This window comes from Taudactylus pleione, unplaced genomic scaffold (genome assembly GCF_031769625.1).
Source record: "Taudactylus pleione unplaced genomic scaffold, aTauple2 ptg000464l, whole genome shotgun sequence".
In the NCBI taxonomy this organism is placed as follows: Eukaryota; Metazoa; Chordata; class Amphibia; order Anura; family Myobatrachidae; genus Taudactylus; species Taudactylus pleione.
The window spans coordinates 3,622,702-3,644,754 of record NW_028284866.1 but is presented as its reverse complement, the minus strand read 5'-3'; the positions used below and the strand labels follow the sequence as shown (position 1 = coordinate 3,644,754).

At 42.2% G+C, this 22,053-nt stretch overlaps 1 protein-coding gene across 2 annotated transcripts in view; it reads right to left on the bottom strand.

The window, feature by feature from the left end:
- Positions 1-22,053, bottom strand: part of STN1 (STN1 subunit of CST complex) — a 64,813-nt gene that overhangs the window by 16,626 nt on the left and 26,134 nt on the right. For both annotated transcript variants that reach the window (XM_088448736.1, XM_088448735.1), the window contains exons 4-6: positions 14,321-14,392; positions 10,639-10,803; positions 3,359-3,485 (exon numbers count right to left, since the gene is read on the bottom strand). In XM_088448736.1, the coding sequence (XP_088304862.1) occupies positions 3,359-3,485; positions 10,639-10,803; positions 14,321-14,392 (364 nt within the window). The remainder of the gene's footprint in view (positions 1-3,358; positions 3,486-10,638; positions 10,804-14,320; positions 14,393-22,053) is intronic.

The window sequence follows — 22,053 nt, the reverse complement described above, 5'->3', positions numbered from 1 at the left end:
TTAGTGTTCGAATGAACAGTCAAGCCACAAAATGATGCAGAAAATGATCTGATAATACATATTATTAATACATCTGTCCTGTCTATGGCTGGAAATTAGGAAATAGTAAAACGATATATTGTGCTCATAATATATCCCCTGACTAAAAATGGTTACTTAACATTGAAAGGTTGGTCCTTGCGTAAACGTGTTGTGGTCTTTATTTGCCTGATTCAGAGATGTACGCTATTCCGATGTTTACACAGCTGAACGATTATCGTAAACTGCACATCTGTCCAATTGTACTGTGCATGTGTCAGTAGAGCTCAAAGCGACTATTTACCTGCAGTGTGACTGACAGTCAGTGAGGTAACTGGGGGCGAGGTAACGGGGGGAAAGGCAGCAAAACGCAGGACAAAAACACACATACTGCATATTTTATAATATATATATATATAAAATATATGCAGTATGTGTGTGTAATATATAATATATATATATATATATACACATATGTATGAAATGTACACGTATGTATGAAATATATAGACACACACTGAAATGTTTTAGAACACCTCCATTTTTCCAGTCTTAATTGAAATTTTCACAGTTTAATGTCTCAATGTGCTCTGAAGTTAAAGTATAGAAGAAATGAACAATTGGAAGTGAAAAAGAAGAAATCATAAAATGTGATCTACATTTTTGACTCCAGTAAAAGTAGCCGCCTTTTGCAGATATAACAGTTGTGGCAATCTTTTGGAAATCAAATATTATTTAGGAAATTCTCCCCAACGCCGAGGCAGATGTTCCCACAAATGTGATGCACTTGTAGGTTGCTTCCACCCTTCTGTCCAGTTCATCCCAAACCAGCTCAACGAGGTTTAAGTCTGCAGACTGTGTCGGCCATTCCATGATTTCAAACCTATGTCTTGTTCTTTTCCTCAAATGTACCTGTGACATCACCTGGAGGTATGTTTTGGGTCATTGTCTTGCTGCAGGATGAACCCTTGACCAACTAGCTGTAGACCAGAGGGTATTGCATGGTGCTGCAAAATGCTGTAGTAGCTCTTTTGCTATAGGGTGCAAGTCAACGACTGGGGAACCAGCAAAAGAGCCCTAAGATCAACAGACTTCCTCCTCCATCTTTGACAGTTGATGTCACTGGGTTCATCATCTGACACGTCAACCAGTGAAATGCTGACATTCTCAGAATGCCAACAGTCAGGGTTAGGCTGCAGGATGGGAGGTTAGAATTAGGGTGCGAGGGCGGAGGGTTAGGGTTAGCCTGCGGGAGGGAAGGTTAGGGTTAGGCTGTGCAGTATACAGACTATCAGCTGACAGCCGAGCCCGGAAGACACCACTGGAGCGTCATTAGGATCTTATTTTACTTAAATATACTCAACCCGAACCATCCCAAAGCAAAGCAGAAAATCTGGATGCTCCAAAGTTACAAGATCAAATGGCCAACTGCAATAGAAATGTCTATAAAATGTGACTCTATATGTAACAAAGTTCACACACCCTCCATGCATCATTAACCTGTTAATGCATACACTGTCACAATCTAAAGTCTACATATATAAATGGCAAACCTCATTTGAACTCCTATAAACCCATAAATATTTGACATTGGAATGTGGCTCCACCTTGAGCTTATTCACTGTGAGAGCAATATGTGGATTGCTCATAACCAATCCCTCAAATTAAATGTAAAACAAGGAAAATCACTACAGCTATATAGGTTTGCCGAATGACTGATCCTTGCATCTTAACCTATAAGTATTTAATGTTGCCATTAGCTGGTAGTTACAACTGGACAAATCATTGCTAGGATTTTGTTTGTTATAGTCACCATAAGACAGATGTATCATAATATATTTACCAATATAGGACCTTACGCTGTGCTGATCGCACATTGGGCCTGACTCGGAGCTGGACACAAAGGCGATTATGCACGCAGATCGAGTGATTGTTTGCCAATGCGTTTGTCATTGTGCAGCGATCGCATTGCAACTACGGACTCACAGAGGAATTCATCGCAGAGTGAGTGACAGGTTGTCAGTTTTTGGGGGTGGTCTGAAAATTGTAGGCGTGTCTGTCCGTTTGAACGCCATTACATGTCCGTGCATTAATTAGCCACTGCAATTGCATACGCAGCATGAGAGCCCACAGCGTGTCAGGAGAGCTGCAGTGTTTGCCGCTGGTCAGAACTTCCGCAAGGCCAAGATGGCTACTCGATGTGCGTCGATATTACCGATATTTACGCAGGTAAGCGACGTTGTACGCAGATAAGAAGGCAGCAGTGGGCGTCCCTATGCTCGGGTGCTCTTTGGGACCATTAGCATATTTCATTGTTGTAATGGGGCTTTTGCACATAGGTGAGGTCCAGTGGGGGCGTGTTGGTGCAACTGCGCGCTACACCGAGAGGGTTGAAAGCACAAATGCATGCATACAGGCGTATCATTTTTACCAAGAATAGGCTGGAGCGCCTTAAAGATGATGATTAGCGCAAACAAAGCATAGGGGCTGGCAGACAGCAGCAATGAATATAACTCTGCATACAGATAAATATACGCATTTATTTACATGCACACAATGCGGAAGCATCTACAGCATATTTCCATCCAAATCTGGATCAGGCCCATAAAATCTAATTAAAGGAAATGTGGCACAACATATATACCCCATAAAGAGGATATACACCTCACTGTATTCTGTATTCATATCCTCTGATTAGCAGTGGTGGCACTAACACGGCGATGTCATGTTTGCCCCGAGTAATGGAAATCCCCATTCATTAAGCCCTGGAAGCTGTCCCTCAAATACAGTTAATAGCAAGCGCCCATAGCATAGGGAGGAACACGGGGGATTACATCTAAGTCACAAGATATTACATAAAGAATGAGGACCTTATTCAGAGGCGGCCGTACGGTCTACGACCGCACGGCCGCCTCGATGTTTGGCCAGTGCGCATGCGCACGAGGGAGCCGGCTCCCTCGTGCGCATGCGTGAGACTCGCTACGACCGACAGCGCCGGTCGTAGCGGGTCTCTTTCCAAAGGGGGCGAGCTGTCGATGTTGATTGACAGCTCGCCCCGTTTGGAAGGCGGGCCGGGGGGGTGGCAGCCCAAACGGAGGCGTTCCCATGGGAACGCCTACCGTTTGGGGGAGGCCCCACTGACATCTCTGACCATCGCGACCATCACCCGAGCGGTCGTTAGAGCTGTGGGTGTAAACCAACAACCTAACAACCGAAACAGAGGGGGGCGGTCAGGATGCAAGCGGCCGCCCAGTTTCTGAACGACCGCTTGCATCCTCCGACCGCCTCTGAATGAGGCCCTGAATCTCTATTTCATAGGATGAGAAAATCATAAACTTACGAGAGCTGGGAAGGATCCTTCATGTTATCGGGGACAATAAAGGGTTTGTCATACACATTTCTGTATACGTATGGGAGATCCAGCATCCTGGCTATCTGCAGGTCAAGCGTAGGATCGTCAACTTTATCTGAAACAAAAAATAAGATTTAAAAAGGATGTAAAGCGCTAAATTACTATTATTTATATTCTCCTATTGAACGAGAGAATTTTAAAAAATAATCTGTGGGTGATTTATATTTAAAAATGTTTTTTTTTTTAAAATATATGATCTATTTTTCAAAAACACAAAAACCTGATCCAACTGGATTGATCAATTGTAATGAAACGTTGGTTGAGTAATGACTCCCAACATGGCTCGGCTGAAGTGCAGATACACTTGTTTTATACTACAAACTGGTTGTTTGGCCCTCAGGCCTGAATGACCAGATCAGTGCAATTTAGCCATCCGTATTTTTGACTGGATCACTCACTGATGTGGCTGCAAGTCAGCCGCCCTGCACTAATGGACCATATCATTTGTGGGCATCATAATTGTCAACTAATCATTACATTCAGATGCAACACAGAAATTACCAAATAGTCAACATGATGGTATAGGTTCAAATTCATTGATTAAAACAAAGAAACAAACTGGCTGAGGCTTAAAACATTTCTTGTCATTTCAGCTCCTAATTATGAGTCTCTGAGTAAATAAAGGATTTTCATGGGCGAGCAATCCACATTTGGCACTAGGGATTATCCCAATTAAGTAACACATTGTACTGCAGCATCCCTCCAGCATGTACATTAGCAGATTATTCTGGGATGTAATGCAGCAGATGAGCCGGCATCCACGTCTTTTTCTACCCATTTCCTCGTCTAACCCTTTGTATCAAATGTTTCAGTGAATGTTGGTATACAGAATACAAATAGCCTTGCAGCAATATAGAGGATATACTATTACTGTGAGCCACAGAGGGCCTGATTCAGCCTTACACAGATGCAATTACGCACGCAACTTGAGCGATTGTTTACCATCGCGCCTACATATAAGCCACACAGCGATCGCAGTGCGAATACGGACGCACAGAGGAATTCATCGCAGAGTGAGTGGCTGGGTGTCAGCGTTTGGAGGGCGGTGATGGGGGTGTGGTAGGAAAAGCACAGGCGTATCTGTATGTTTGATCGCCGTTTCCAGGGCGTGCATAAATTATCCACTGCAATTGTATACGCAGCATGAGATCTCTGCGTGCGAGTAGACTTGCAGTGCTGCGACTGGTCAGACTTGTTGTAAATGCTGCGTGCTGGACAGCAGCCTGGATGCCTGGACCTGGGCGTATCTTCTCCCCGGCAATAGCTTAAGACGCAGCCCCACTACTAGCGGGCGGCATCTTAATCAAGACGGCTTGTTATTGCCAGGGTGAAGATGCGCCCAGGTTCAGGTGCCCAGGAACAGCAGGGAGCACAGGGGGGGAGGGGGCTGATGGAGGGGTGCACTGCAGCACATGGGGGTGCCCAGCAATTATGGACAAGGGCTACAGGGTGACTGTAGGGGGCTTGCATGATCAGGAGCACTTGCAGGGATGAAAGGGCTGGCTGGGACCTGTAGTTCCATGGTTGAAAGTAGCATTGGAAGATGCGCTATTAGTGGCCAGCGTCTTAGCACAGGCAGGGGGGGGGGGTTTGGTGAAGGGGTGCGCTGCAGCACATGGGGGTTTCCATCAATTAGGGACAAGGCCTGCAGGGTGGATGTAGGGGGCTAGCATGGCCAGGAGCACTTGCAGGGATGAAAGGGCAGGCTGGGACCTGTAGTTCCAGGATTGAAAGTAGCGTCGGGGGATGCGCTATTAGCAGGCAGCCTGTAGGTTATGTATACCTTTTTGTATTATCTAAAAGTAATGTGTCGATCTTTTGTCTGTCGATCTATCAACTGTAGACCTAGTTGGCATCGATCTAGGACTAGTCAATCTTTTATCTGTCGATCTATTAGCTGTTGATCTGTTATTATGTCTATTTGTGTGGTGTCGATCTATTAAAGTTGATCTATTTTACTTTCGAATTTGGAACAATGTCTAACTATTAGTTGTCGATCTATGTAGTGTCGCCCTAACGTGTCGAACTAACGCGGTCAACCATTTAATGGTCGAACAAGACGCGTCCGATCTAATAATCCACACCCGTATACCAATGGGGTATGAATAACATTATCTGAGCTAGGAAGCTGTATTAAGCTGCAGCCCATGTGACGTAGTATACAGATGGGGTATGAATAACATTATCTGAGCTAGGAAGCTGTACTAAGTTGCAGCCCATGTGACGTAGTATACAGATGGGGTATGAATAACATTATCTGAGCTAGGAAGCTGTATTAAGCTGCAGCCCATGTGACGTAGTATACAGATGGGGTATGAATAACATTATCTGAGCTAGGAAGCTGTGCTAAGTTGCAGCCCATGTGACGTAGTATACAGATGGGGTATGAATAACATTATCTGAGCTAGGAAGCTGTACTAAGCTGCAGCCTATGTGACGTAGTATACAGATGGGGTATGAATAACATTATCTGAGCTAGGAAGCTGTACTAAGCTGCAGCCCATGTGATGTAGTATACAGGTGGGGTATGAATAACATTATCTGAGCTAGGAAGCTGTATTAAACTGCAGCCCATGTGATGTAGTATACAGATGGGGTATGAATAACATTATCTGAGCTAGGAAGCTGTACTAAGCTGCAGCCCATGTGACGTAGTATACAGATGGGGTATGAATAACATTATCTGAGCTAGGAAGCTGTATTAAGCTGCAGCCCATGTGACGTAGTATACAGATGGGGTATGAATAACATTTTCTGAGCTAGGAAGCTGTATTTAAGCTGCAGCCCATGTGACGTGGTACACAGACGGGGTATAAATAACATTATCTGAGCTAGGAAGCTGTATTAAGCTGCAGCCCATGTGACGTAGTATACAGATGGGGTATGAATAACATTATCTGAGCTAGGAAGCTGTATTAAGTTGCAGCCCATGTGACGTAGTATACAGATGGGGTATGAATAACATTATCTGAGCTAGGAAGCTGTATTAAGCTGCAGCCCATGTGACGTAGTATACAGATGGGGTATGAATAACATTATGTGAGCTAGGAAGCTGTATTAAGCTGCAGCCCATGTGACGTAGTATACAGATGGGGTATGAATAACATTATCTGAGCTAGGAAGCTGTACTAAGCTGCAGCCCATGTGATGTAGTATACAGATGGGGTATGAATAACAATACAGATGGGGTATGAATAACATTATCTGAGCTAGGAAGCTGTATTAAGCTGCAGACTGTCGAAGCTGGATAATTGGCTGAGACAAGATCAGTTTAAAATTGGATTGCAGCGACGCCATCTTGCGACTGGCCGCAAGACGCCATCTTGGAAATTAGATCGCAAGATGCCATTTTGCGAATGGCCGCCTAAGCGCCATTCAGATAAACTCACACTTTAGTACATGTGGCGATATTACTATTAGCATCATGCGATTGCATCTTACACCATTTCTCATACACACAATAGCGCTGTTAACTAGTCGCATATTAGCAAATGCATAAGATTCTGTATGAAAACGCCAAATATTAGCTTCATGCACACGCATCTGCCCCAAGTTAACTAGCGTCTTTACATCAAACCCCGCATACTCACACATTACATATTCACATACAAGGTTCCATAAGCTTTAAGGTATAAGATTCAAGTATGCACATTTATTATAATCGTTAGGAAATAAAGATTATTTCGTAACTAAGGTTTTATATGTGATAAGTAAGCCATGTTTGGTATTGTACTGATGCGTACTCTCTCAACAGTATTCCGGTAATATTGATGGAGAGATCGCAACATGCATTCTCAACTTATGGACCGCAGAGACTTCAAGCAACAAAATGTATATTATATGACCAACTGTTAGGATTTGCATGAGGCGGGAAACCAGAGACCACCAGTTGTTAGAGGCTGGATTGTGTCTATTTGAACCAACCTGTTAAATGCCTTGTAACATATGCCCTCCCCGTTAGGACCAATGGTATTAGCAACAAACTTCTCTATTGTGTTGTTTATTTCTGGGGGGTATAAATATGTGTGCTCTGACCCTGGGTTCCTAGTTTTCGTGCTGAATGCTGATAGACGGGGGTTTCTTGCTGATGCCTACATCTGGACCAGAGAGCACTGCGTATGTATAACTGTACTTGGGTCTGTATAATTCCTTTGTGCTAAAGATTATATGAGGATCATAGCATGTAACTGCTGTATTTTACTTGAATAATACTTTGTGCTTTGGAACCACAGGTTCTAGGTCTGGAGTCTTTATTTACTGTATGACTGCGTATGCAAAATAGCATCATCCTTAGAGGTTTATAGGAAGGATATTAGAAGGTATAGGCAGGGGTATTCATAAGGTTCAAAGGCAGAATCGTTATGCCCATGTGATGTAGTATACAGACGGGGAAAGAATTACATTATCTGAGCTAGGAAGCTGTATTAAGCTGCAGCCCATGTGACATAGTATACAGATGGGGTATGAATAACATTATCTGAGCTAGGAAGCTGTACTAAGCTGCAGCCCATGTGATGTAGTATACAGATGGGGTATGAATAACATTATCTGAGCTAGGAAGCTGTATTAAGCTGCAGCCCATGTGACGTAGTATACAGATGGGGTATGAATAACATTATCTGAGCTAGGAAGCTGTATTAAGCTGCAGACTGTCGAAGCTGGATAATTGGCTGAGACAAGATCAGTTTAAAATTGGATTGCAGCGACGCCATCTTGCGACTGGCCGCAAGACGCCATCTTGGAAATTAGATTGCAAGATGCCATTTTGCGAATGGCCGCCTAAGCGCCATTCAGATAAACTCACACTTTAGTACATGTGGCGATATTACTATTAGCATCATGCGATTGCATCTTACACCATTTCTCATACACACAATAGCGCTGTTAACTAGTCGCATATTAGCAAATGCATAAGATTCTGTATGAAAACGCCAAATATTAGCTTCATGCACACGCATCTGCCCCAAGTTAACTAGCGTCTTTACATCAAACCCCGCATACTCACACATTACATATTCACATACAAGGTTCCATAAGCTTTAAGGTATAAGATTCAAGTATGCACATTTATTATAATCGTTAGGAAATAAAGATTATTTCGTAACTAAGGTTTTATATGTGATAAGTAAGCCATGTTTGGTATTGTACTGATGCGTACTCTCTCAACAGTATTCCGGTAATATTGATGGAGAGATCGCAACATGCATTCTCAACTTATGGACCGCAGAGACTTCAAGCAACAAAATGTATATTATATGACCAACTGTTAGGATTTGCATGAGGCGGGAAACCAGAGACCACCAGTTGTTAGAGGCTGGATTGTGTCTATTTGAACCAACCTGTTAAATGCCTTGTAACATATGCCCTCCCCGTTAGGACCAATGGTATTAGCAACAAACTTCTCTATTGTGTTGTTTATTTCTGGGGGGTATAAATATATGTGCTCTGACCCTGGGTTCCTAGTTTTCGTGCTGAATGCTGATAGACGGGGGTTTCTTGCTGATGCCTACATCTGGACCAGAGAGCACTGCGTATGTATAACTGTACTTGGGTCTGTATAATTCCTTTGTGCTAAAGATTATATGAGGATCATAGCATGTAACTGCTGTATTTTACTTGAATAATACTTTGTGCTTTGGAACCACAGGTTCTAGGTCTGGAGTCTTTATTTACTGTATGACTGCGTATGCAAAATAGCATCATCCTTAGAGGTTTATAGGAAGGATATTAGAAGGTATAGGCAGGGGTATTCATAAGGTTCAAAGGCAGAATCGTTATGCCCATGTGATGTAGTATACAGACGGGGAAAGAATTACATTATCTGAGCTAGGAAGCTGTATTAAGCTGCAGCCCATGTGACATAGTATACAGATGGGGTATGAATAACATTATCTGAGCTAGGAAGCTGTACTAAGCTGCAGCCCATGTGATGTAGTATACAGATGGGGTATGAATAACATTATCTGAGCTAGGAAGCTGTATTAAGCTGCAGCCCATGTGACGTAGTATACAGATGGGGTATGAATAACATTATCTGAGCTAGGAAGCTGTACTAAGCTGCAGCCCATGTGACGTAGTATACAGATGGGGTATGAATAACATTATCTGAGCTAGGAAGCTGTATTAAGCTGCAGCCCATGTGACATAGTATACAGATGGGGTATGAATAACATTATCTGAGCTAGGAAGCTGTATTAAGCTGCAGCCCATGTGACATAGTATACAGATGGGGTATGAATAACATTATCTGAGCTAGGAAACTGTATTATGCTGCAGCCCATGTGATGTAGTATACAGATGGGGTATGAATAACATTATCTGAGCTAGGAAGCTGCATTAAGCTGCAGCCCATGTGACGTAATATACAGACGGGGTATGAATAACATTATCTGAGCTAGGAAGCTGTATTAAGCTGCAGCCCATGTGACATAGTATACAGATGGGGTATGAATAACATTATCTGAGCTAGGAAGCTGTATTAAGCTGCAGCCCATGTGACGTAGTATACAGATGGGGTATGAATAACATTATCTGAGCTAGGAAGCTGTATTAAGCTGCAGCCCATGTGATGTAGTATACAGATGGGGTATGAATAACATTATCTGAGCTAGGAAGCTGTATTAAGCTGCAGCCCATGTGACGTAGTATACAGATGGGGTATGAATAACATTATCTGAGCTAGGAAGCTGTATTAAGCTGCAGCCAATGTGACGTAGTATACAGATGGGGTATGAATAACATTATCTGAGCTAGGAAGCTGTACTAAGCTGCAGCCCATGGTGTAGGGGGCGACACTATCTGACTCAATCCTTCCAGTTACCTTTAATAATACTCCATGGACTGAATGTTGCTGGTCTATGAGCTGCAGTACACTTTATATAAAGTGGTTGCGGTATGTCATTAAGAAGTTATCAAGCTGTGGATAAATGCCTGAGGCTGGCAATCATTTCTATACATCTCATAGGGGTAGATGTATGAAGCAATGAAAAGAGTGGATAAGTGAGCCAGTGGAGAAGTTGCATATAGCAACCAATCAGCTTCTGCCTATTATTTCATAGAATGTACTTGATAAATGCAACCTCAAAGCTGATTGGTTGCCGTGGGCAACTTCTCCACTGGCACACTTCTTCACTGTATTCACTGCTTCATACATCTACCCCATAGACTGAATTGGAGTTTGTGTGACCTCACTGTAGATCAGGACTTACAGAATGTAGATGCCACCACCTCGCGTTGTTTCCTAAAAACTTTGATGCAGCCCCGGACTCTGATAACATCGCCAATTTCTAACTTGGCTTTTCTGCTTTCTTGTTTGTACATTTCTTGCATCAATCCATCAAGGTCTTTTGCTCCTGTTGTACCTCTGTGCACCGCTGAAAACAAATGCCCACAATCTAAGGTTATTTATTTACTGCAAAACTTAGAAGACATACAAACAGCCTTCACCAGGCTTTCCTCATCCCTGTGCCGGGCCTATTTTGGCACTTCTCTGGCTGGTCACATTCCAACATCAACATCATTAATTATTTTACGCAGTAGCCACACAAATTATACCTTTTAGAAAACTTTAAAATGTCAGAGAATACTATTAGTTTACGTTACACCTCCTCGTGCGACAAATAAAATCCAGCAGAAATGGCCACAAAAAAAAGTGTTGTTTTTTTTTAACAAATTTAAATTGCAATCAAGTGAACGAAAGGTAAATGTGCGTAATTTTGGCTTTTGTTTTCTTTTAATATAACCATCATAAATAAATACTTTGTACTGTAGTTCTTGCTTTAGCCTCAAATCAACTTTTCAGACTACAAAAAGCAGGATTTTACACAGAGGTTTCAAAATAAATCTACATGGGTCTACTATCTATTATAATACCTTTAATGGTAAATTCCTTGTAAATAGTTCCAAGATTTACACCATGTGACAGGAGACTTTGTGGCCTAGTCTGAGTTGGGAGCATGGCAAAAAAAAAAAGCAAGAAACTGCACCTTGACAAAACCATGTTGCACTGCAGGTAGGGCAGATTTAAAATCATACTTGCCGACTTGGGGCAGCATTAGGGGTGGAGCGGGGGCATGACCACATGATTGCATCATCATGACGTTGCGATTCAGTGCAAATTATGTAATTGTTCCCCCTCCTGCTGCGGGGGTGTGTGTGTTTTTGGAGGTGCAGGGCGGGGGGATCTGGGGGTAGGCGGCCATCAAGAAGCCTTGAGCGTCACCCAATTTTCGGAAGCCTCTCGGGGAGATCAGGCAAGTATGTTTTCAATGTGCAGAGAGATTCAAATTTGAGAGGGGTGTGTCCAAACTGAAATAGAAATTGCAGTGTAAAAATAAAGCTGTCCAGGATTTGTGGGCCCCGTGCAAAGCAGCCATTATTTACCCTGCATGCACAGACAATAAATGTGTTTGCACCCGTGCAGTGCAGCATGGTTTGTTCCCTGTTCAAAGTTACTTGGAAATTAAAAAATGTGCATTAAACATAACACTCTTTGCAGGTGTTAGCATAAAGGAGGCCTCCAAAGTTCCCATTTTAAATCTAATTGTGAGGCGGCCATTAAGCAGAAACCTGGATTAGGCTGGGAAGGTAAAGCGGTGGGTTTTAATAGACAAATCTTCTCTGCAGACTTCTGTTACTGTGTTGCCCAGATTGCTAAGGGTACAGTATGGCACCTGACCATAATCCCTACACTGGCATTCTGGAGCAGAACAAGAGGATTCAAACTTATCTTGTCGATAGTCTTCACCCTAACACCAGTATATACTAACCCGACCTTTCTCCAGTAGTTCCAGGGGGTGCATTTACATTTTGGTCACACCATTACCTGGGTCTTCTAAATTTTGTGTGTGTGCTGGCTGGGAGCAGACTGAGTTTTCAGACCTCATAGGTCATTATTGCCCTGCCCCTGCCTCCTTATCATCCCATGTCCGTATTAAAAAAAAACCCTGATAAAAATACAAAATGTCATCAAACGCTATGTGTCTATGGGACCCTCACTGAGCACTCACCTCACAACAGTGAGATTTGTGTGTGCGCTGCATAGAAAACATTACTAATACTGAAGTCGGAATATAATGAGCCCAAAAGTGCCAAGTTAGGCTCAAATCAGGGGTGACATTTTTTTTATTAGCAGTAGAGGGGTTAAACACTACACAATACATAAAGGTGATCAACAACCTGTTTTGCATAAGGAAATGCTAAATGCATAAATATCCCAATAATTTGTTTAGCCGGATAAGTATGGTAACAGTTTGTATTTGTAAATAGAATCTTTAAAAGCAAATTACATGCAAACATTACATCAAAGTTCTAGACCTAGATTCGCACTGAATTGCATCATCGTAGCCCTGCTTGCTGCTTCACAATGCTGGAAATCTCGGCAATGATGCAATCACGCTGCCACGCCCCGTACCACCCACCATTGCCGCCGACACGCCAAGAAGCAGCGCCTTACAAAAGCTGCCGCCTCATACATATAGCTCCCAGAGAGTGACTGACAGACTACTTTATACATAAATTAAGTCCCTCAAGACCAGTAAACTTGCATATCTGTCAAATTTGTGAACTATGGCCCTCATTCAGAGCCGTTCGCTATTTGCGGTCGTTCGTTTAAAAACAAGGGGTGGCTATTCAAATGATCCGTACGCACATTGTAGTCTGTTCACACCTCTAAGTCTGAACGAGCGAGCAAAACATACGCTCGTTTATTTGTTAAAAACGCCCCCTGTCCGCTCGCATCCTACGTCATGTCCGCTATTTATTAGATTAATCGAGTACATCGACCAGCGTATGAACTGCTCGCTATTCTTGTGGTTGGTGTTTGCTACCACAAATTTGCGAGCAGTTCTGGCTCTAAAATAACCCAGTGACGTGGTCAATGACGCTGCTGTTTTAAATATACACACCCATAAAACGCCCGTTTTGACCTTTAAGCACGCCTGCGTTCGGATCTCCACTCCCCATTTTCAAGCACCATCCCCTGTTACCACCCACATACGCCTCATTCTGTCACTCAAAATAGCAGGCACTCGCTATATAGCGTACAAACGATTTTCGGCCGCACTGACTGGTTCGCGCATGCGTACTAAAAACCGTACGCATGCGCAGATGTGCAAACATCGCTCGGAACGAGCGTACTGCCGCTAACGAGCGGCTCTGAATGAGGGCCTATATCCAGATGATTTAGCAAATACTGCAAAATAGCAAATACTAACCACCTTTAAGCCTAGACACACATATACTTTGTATTTGCATTATTATTTTAAAATTGTTTTCAATTTTGTGTTTTGTTTTCTTTTGCCGATTTAATAACAAAAAATACAAATGAAGACCAAACCAGTTTAACAGGCAAAAAATAAAATGAAGGACAGCTATTGTGTGGCAACCCTAAAAAAAAACCAAAAAAACAAAAACAAATAATCAAACGAAACAATGTACCACGGATTGAAGTTTTGTCAGATTAAAGTGTTTGTGGTTTTGGTCTTAAGTAAAAATCAACGTTAATTTTATCCTAATAGAACGTTTTTGTTTTTTTTAATCTTTTTGGGCACATTACATCTATATGTGGTTTATGAATTGCCACTTTCAGCTGCTAATGAATGTTTAAAAAGGCACATTTAAGATACAATGAATATCTCGTTCTCGCATAACACTCCAGTTAAAAGTTTAGTAGGTAGCATACTTATTTATTATACATTAGTGTGTGTGAATAGTGCAACTGAGTGTGCTGGTAAGCACACAATGCACAAAAGGTATATGCAACCTACATTACAGACATTTAATGAAAATGTGCAGTTTTCAGGTATTCTTAACCATTTTCCCATTGCACATGTGTAACGAATCATTAATGCCCAACCATCGTTATCTGCAATTATTAGCTGTATGTCATACCTGAAGAAGATATGGCCGCTGGTGCAGAGGTTTTCCAGCATGTACAATTGATAACTCCTGTGCTATCATCCACTGAATGAGTAAACAGAGACACACATGGAAAGTCATTAAAATCCAATGCACACAGGACCTGTTAGGATCAGCTTGTGTCTAATATGGTAAATGACTTAATCCTGTAAGTGAAGCTACTGCTGCCCACACACCAGCCTGCTCAGACTCTGCTGCCTTTATTTTAATTCAAGTACATGGATACAGAGCAGGAAACACAGACTTTACTTGGCGTCGAACAGAATGTGGAACACAAAAGGGTCGGGTGGGGCAGCCTGGCATGAGGCCTAATAACAAGAGGGCAATAAAATCAAAAAAAGGGCGTATTGCTTGTGTACAATAAAAAGGAGTTGCCAGCTAATGAGACAACCAAATTTATTGTTGGGTCACCATTTCTTCCGGTAATACTTACATATCCAGCCCACATATACAAATGTACATATATACAAAGCAGCTTGCTAAAATCTCAGGGGGATATTTATCAAGCCTTCCTTAGAGGATAAGTGGGGATGTTGCCAATAGTAACCAATCATAGTGAGACATGAAACTGTTCCCTACACAAATTTGAGGCAGCCATTTTATGTCAGATTGAGTATCCAGACCCCAATATGGCTGTCCACACAGTGTGTAAGCAGGGCCGCAACTAGGGGGGGGCTAGAGGTGCACGTGCACCGAGTACCGGAATGCGGGGGGTGAAAAAGGGCTGACTCACGATGGCTTGGGAGCTGCAGATTCAGAAAACGTCCATCTAAAAATGGCCGCCGCCAAGGAGGAGACAGACACTAGAGATCCTACTGGACCTCTAGTGTCTGTTAGGCCAGTGCAAGTGCCAGGAGAAGATGCAGAAAGCTGCATATGCAGAAAGCTGCATCTTCTCCCGTAAAACCCCCTGGCAACGAGCATAAACACCATAGCAACGAGCAAGCAACTCCATGGCAACGAGCATAAACCTCATGGCAATGAGCATAAACCCCATGGCAATGAGCATGTAACCCCTAGCAACGAGCATAAACCCCCTGGCAATGAGCATGTAACCCCTGGCAACGAGCATAAACCCATAGCAACGAGCATGAAACCCCTGGCAACGAGCATGAAACCCCCTGGCAATGGGCATGAAACCCCCTGGCAATGAGCGTGGAACCCCTGGTAATGAGCAGGTAATTTTAAAGTAATTAGAAGCCTTACTGTGGGGCATAAAATGGTGTCGGACAAATATGTAAGTGGCACTTTGGTAATAGGCATTACAGTGTGTGGCAAAATGTGTAATGGGCATTATGGTGTGTGGAATAATGTAAGTCACTATACCAGGGAAGTTTTACTAGTGCACTGTCTTATGGAGGAGCAAGGACAAAATCCAGGTACAGGAAGGGAGGGGCGCAAAATTGCTGCCTTGCACCCGGTGACAGATATCCTAGCTTCGGCCCTGGTGTAAGTCAGTTTCCTAAATCCACCCTAACAGTGCATGTTTTCCCTGTCTCCTCATACAATCGCAAGTGAAATAATTAGTCAGTTATTAATTCCCTGTGCTCCACCAAGGATACAGAGAAAACATGTACTGTTAGTGTGCTATGAAGGCTGGATATGGGAAACAAGTGTAAAGCAGCATACACACTTGGCGAATAGCAAAGACAGTACGATTACAACATCGTAATGTCGTTCCTGATCCCTGTAGTGCCTACACTGAATGATATGTCGTTCAGTGTAGGCACCCTCCCTCATCCCTGAACATGGCCAATCTGTTGTAATCGGCAAATTGACCTGCATGTTCAAGCGATGATAGATGTCGGAAACGACCAGCGGGAGTGCGCATCGCTGGTCGTTTCCCACATTATAGTGCACGATTTGTGCACGATTAATGAGCAATTGAACGATTATGATGTAGTAATCGTTCAATCGCTCATTAATATCACCAAGTGTGTATGCTGCTTAAGTGACTGATGGGTAGGATTTCAAAACACTAATTTGTACTTCCTTGAGGCGGGCCTAGAATCCGACTGCAATTTTAACAAGCTCCCACAGATCATTATTCTCTAAATATGATGTTTTACCTATGTGAAAACTGATAAGAAAGTAGACGGGTAATACCTACATAACAATGTGTAAAATATCATCCAGGAATCTCAGCCTTTTAAGATCTGACTCTCCCAAAATGGCGTCTGTGTTGCAGCATCAAAACATGAGAGGTTGTAAAAAACACTTGGATAAGGGTGTGATGTGGGTATCGCTCCACAGCGTTTCAGATACAAGTAAATACTCAAAAAAAAAAACTATATATGGCAGGAGGTTACTCTGGGGAAATACAATGATGCAGTCAGTGCTGACTGGGTCCACCTAATTGGGGACATTTACTGCTTTGTCAGATACATGTAATTGAGTTAAGTGGTATTTGAGTGCAGGGAAACCAGAGGCAGTGCTGTTTGCTGACAGAATAGAAAGGTAATCAGTCTGCATCTACACACTAGCAAAAGCCAACTTCCCCCAATACAAAATCCCGATTAACCCCTGCATTGCCTCAAACCCACAACAGAAATCATCACACTCATACAAAACTCTGATCAAAATAACAATTTAAAAAGAAGTGTCATCTACCCAAGTGAACTGGCCAACTCCTAAAAACAAACTTAGGTTTTCTTCCACATCTTCCAGACAGGGATCACTGACTCATCACCCGTTTGTTGTACACTGAAACCACAACACACAACACTGTTTCCACCAATATATACCTCGTACATTTCCTGACTAACTGCATTATTGCAAAACCTGCACAGAGCCAGGCTGACATTCTGAATCAGATGCTCCAAATTGCTCGGAACTTGTCTTCTCTTCTACCAAATAATTCACAATCTGCAACTATGCGAAATTACCTGACTAAATATTTGTACTAAAATCTAGCCTCTAGCCTAGAAGGTGGGAAGCAAGGGGGCATAATAATGCCATTTGTGATGAATCATGTCATTAGACCCCCATTGCATGATGTTGTGAAACACAATTTGCAGAGAGGCTGAGCAAATATGTTTCACCATGAATCACATCATCACCAGCCTGCCCATAATGGCACCCTGATCCTCCCCCTCTGAGATCTCCTAGAGGGAAGAGTAACAACAAGTAGGCACATATGCCTCATGTACTCCCACCAATAAAGCAAAGATCTTCCTTCATCTAACACCCCTTTTCCACCGCTGCAAAAACCTGGGTTATTGCCGTGTCAACCTGGGTCAGGATTCAGTGAAAAAGGCACCTAGGAAAAAAAAAATCCCGGGCCGGCATTTCTTCCTGGGTCTCAAGCTGGTTTTACGTGGGTAAAACCCAGGTAATGCTCAGTGTAAATGGGTATGCCGGGTCAGTCAACCCGGGGTCCCGTTCACAGCATAGGGAGAGCCGCAGAGGTAAGCCCCGGCAATATCCTGTGTTCAGTGTCCAGGGCCAGACCCTGGATTTTGGTGGAAAAGTGGAATAGTTACGAAAATGAAACACATGAATAAGCAACTCCAGTCAGTGAAATACCAAAGAAATTCCATCAAAGTCCAAGGGGATACAAAAACTTGCTGTTCTTTTAATTTTCCATCATTACCTAGACAACCTAATGAAGATACAATGGGAGGGAAGCAATGCATCCGCCACCCTTCCCAAACATGCCGGCATTCATTACACCGGTATGCACGAAGAAAATCACAAAGGACAGCTCCCTCGGTTTGCGAATGAGAGACTTCCGGGTCTATGACCCAGAAGTTCCTCGGGCGTCTTTCGGCGCGCATCCTGGAGGATGCTGGTATGGATCCGACTTGATCCCTCTCCCAGAACTCTCAGAATAGAAGCCCAAAGGCTTCTATAGGGTAATGCCATCTGAAGATGGCGTTACCCACTGCATCCAAGACTCGGCTTGGTGCATATGACAAATGCGGTCAAACCCGCATTTTGGGGGTTTGACCGCATGTCTCTCATTGCTACATCTTGCCCAATGTCTGCCATTTCAAATCCCACTCATCTAGCTAACCCCTAAATAAGCTGAATAAATAGGAGTTTTTCTCCCCTGGATGAAAGATTGGCAGCTCTGTGGAATGAATTACAGCCCTAGCTTGAGGAATAACTGTTGTGGTGCAGATGGCATGGACGTTGGTGGATGAGCTTAACGTTGTACATGCCAATGTCCGAAACAAACAGTCTATGGGGTCTTTTCATTATCCCTTCATTTCTACAAAAGTAGGTGAAAAGGTTAAGTATCGGGGCCATTCAATATAAAGGTAATGCAGGAGATATCACGGATATCTACTGCTTACCTTTCAGTCTCGATCTGGCACACTGTCCTCATACACTAATATGGGGACCTAAATTAATCAAGCTTTGAAAAGACAAAATTTCTAAGTTTGACAGCGGATACTATCGCCATTTTCAGTTGGGGCAGATTCCCGGATCCTGCTCCTTCCCTATGGGAGGAAATCCTGGGATAAGAAGACGGATCCTTTTGTATCCATTCGCTGCTTTTTGGCTCCTTCCGCAGATGCAGGATTCGCATGCACACTAGCACCGCAGAGTCAGACGTGACAGGATCTCGGGGCCAGATGATCTCCAGAACAGCTATCTCCACAGCGGAGCAATGTTGAATTGCTCCAGTGATTTTGTATACACCGCTGCTGATCACAGCGAGTTGGATACATAATTATTGGGGGCCACCCAGCCCCCAATGATGAATAGACCCCTGTAGGACAAGGTAGAAGACAAAGAAAACTGAACCAGAAATTACAATGAAAGAGTGATAGGCCTACCTGAAACCATAAATGGAAAACTCATCTTAATGCTTAATGGAATTGGGGTTGGATCTGCTGTAAGAGCAAATTGTATTCGTCCAAGGAGAGAACTAAAGACCCAGACCAGTGATAATGTGCTTTTTACAGTACTCTTATGAGGCCAAACTAATGGAAGTATAAAGAAAAATGTATGAAGGTCACAAGCTTCCATTATTATAGTGTTCAATACGGTGGCTATGCAGAGAATAATCACAAATTTGCAATTAATTTACATAATCTACCTGGTCATGCTGATAATAATGCATCATTGAAGAATTACCTTTGATTCTGCTGCTTAAGACAGATTTTACCTTGGTGACATTTTTTGATCTATAACAGTTTTTTACACACTCGAGAAACAATTCTGTCAGCCAAGAACCCAAGGCAGCGAATGTTTGCTATTCTAGAAATATGCATCTTCATGGGAGTTAATGCGGATTTCAATTTGCAGCTTCAGAGTAGGTGAAAGGTAGGGAAAAAAATCCTTATGTTAAGGTAGAAATGTCGAGACACAGTGCAATACTTCTGGGGACCCCCCTCCCCAATTTAAAATGAATGTATTTAGAGCTGGGGTAGTCAACATGTGGCTCTCCAGCTGCTGTGAAACTACATATCTCAACACTCAGTGATGTAGCAGGGCATGCTGATTTTCTTGTACGAGTTACGATATTTAATTTCGCAGCAATACCATTGTACAGGTTGAGTCTCCCATATCCAAATATTCCGAAATATGGAATATTACAAAATATGGAATTTTTGTGGTTTGACTGAGAAAATGAAACCTTTGATTTGTGATGGTTCAATGTACACAAACTTTGTCTATTGTATAAAATTACCTTCAGTCTCTGTGTATAAGGTATATATGAAACATAAATTAATTTCATGTATGTACACAAACTTTGTTTGAGCCACAAAATTATTGAAAATATTGTATAAAATGACTTGCAGGCTGTGTGTATAAGGTGTATATAACACATAAATGCATTCTATGTGTATATTTGGGTCCCATTTCCAAGATATTTCATTATGATATGCAAATATTCCAAAATACGGAATATTCTGTTATCCAAAATACCCCTGGTCCCAAGCATTTTGGATATCGGAGACTCAACCTGTAGTCACATTTTCTACCCTCCTATCCACAACATGGGTAAAAACAATTGCCTTTGTAAACAATTTGATAATTGTTTACATTTTTTCGTTTCAGAAAAAGTTTTTTTTTAAAAAGTTGAACTGAAAGACAGAAGCCATTACAACTTCTAATTCCTCAATTGGTATAAATACAGTTATAATCAGGTTCTACATCCTGACTAGCTGGGAGAAGAACCAGTTCTACTTTAAATGAAAAGACAATATATACTAGGATTTAACCCCAGACCAACCCCAACCCTAAAAACCAAATCTACAAATGTTGTTATGGAATCTTGAAGCTCTAAACACTTCTAGTAAAAGGGGGAAAAAAACGGATGTAGTTTTTCTACAAAATCTAAAGAAATGTACCTATACAGATTTTTGGATCCATGAATATATTATCCCTCCATAACGTAAAAATAATAAAAGGTGCAGTTATCCTACCAAGGGAAGCTCTAAATCACGCAATAGAAGACCAAGGACCATATTTACTAAACAGCTGCCTTTCTAAGCCCCCGAGTATTACCTGCATAATTTAAAACAGCAACCCCATTGAATGCAGGTGTGTTTTGCAGTTAATATATTTGCAGTTTTAAATTTCGCAGACAGAAACAATGACAATGGGCTTTAAGAAGCAGCCGTTAGATAAATATAGCCCTAAATATTATATGAATGGTGAGAATCTCACCATAATATGGTATCAGCTGGGGAAGAAAAGCTGGGAAGTTAATGGCAACCCCTAAGCCACGTCACACATGATCAAATAAAATGGAAGAGATTTATTTTGGAAATACTAAAATTACATATAATACTGTCAACAGCAGATGTAATAGCCCAAGGATGCTAACCTCAAAAGAAATAAACATAGAGGAGAAAAAGAGACTTTATAATCCATATGCATATTGACTGGGGATGAGCAGCTGCAATGTTCACCACACAACTGTCGTTCAGTACACGGCTGTCATTGACCTGCCTGTCTCTATGATCCTAGAATTGGATATCCCAGGAATGGGTCTAACGCTAGATGGAATAGTATCAGTGAAGGCTCTGGGTCTATGTACTAAGCAGTGATAAGAGACAGAGTGAAAAGTGATAAGGTACCAGCCAATCAGCTCCCAACTGTCATTTTTCAAACACAGCCTGTGAGATGGCAGTTGGGAGCTTATTGGCTGGTACCTTATCACTTTTCACTCTTAGGGGAATTCAATATGGAGCGAAAAGTCTTTTTTTGCGATAATTTCGCAAAAAATTACGTCATTTTCGCTGGTTTTGGTTTTACACTGTATTCAATTTCAAAGACTTTTCGCAGGTTCGAAAAGTCTTTGAAAAAAAACGGGGATAACTTTTCACCACTGAATAGGTGGCGAAAAAAAGTGCAGAATTGGGGTTTAGGGGTGCAGGCTTAAAAAAAATAGCCTGCACCCCTGGGAATGATATTTTAAAAATATCTGTGACAAAAAAAGTTTTTTAAAAAAATAGGGACACCCCAAAAAATTAATTTAAAAATTGGGGTGAAAAAAAAAAATGGGAAAAAAGTGTTAAAAATAGGGAAATGGGTTCAGGGCTATTCTGCAAGTATGCGGCGGGTGTTTTCTAGAATAGGCTATTAGCGGCAGGTGCATATTTGCAGAATTTTTAAAAACTTACTTTAGGGACATAAAAATATGCTAGTACCCATTTTCATGTACCCCAAATTCGATGGGACCACTTAAAAAACCGAAAAAAATAACCTAAGTGCTCTTCTGCAAAACTTCTTCAATGTCGGGAAAA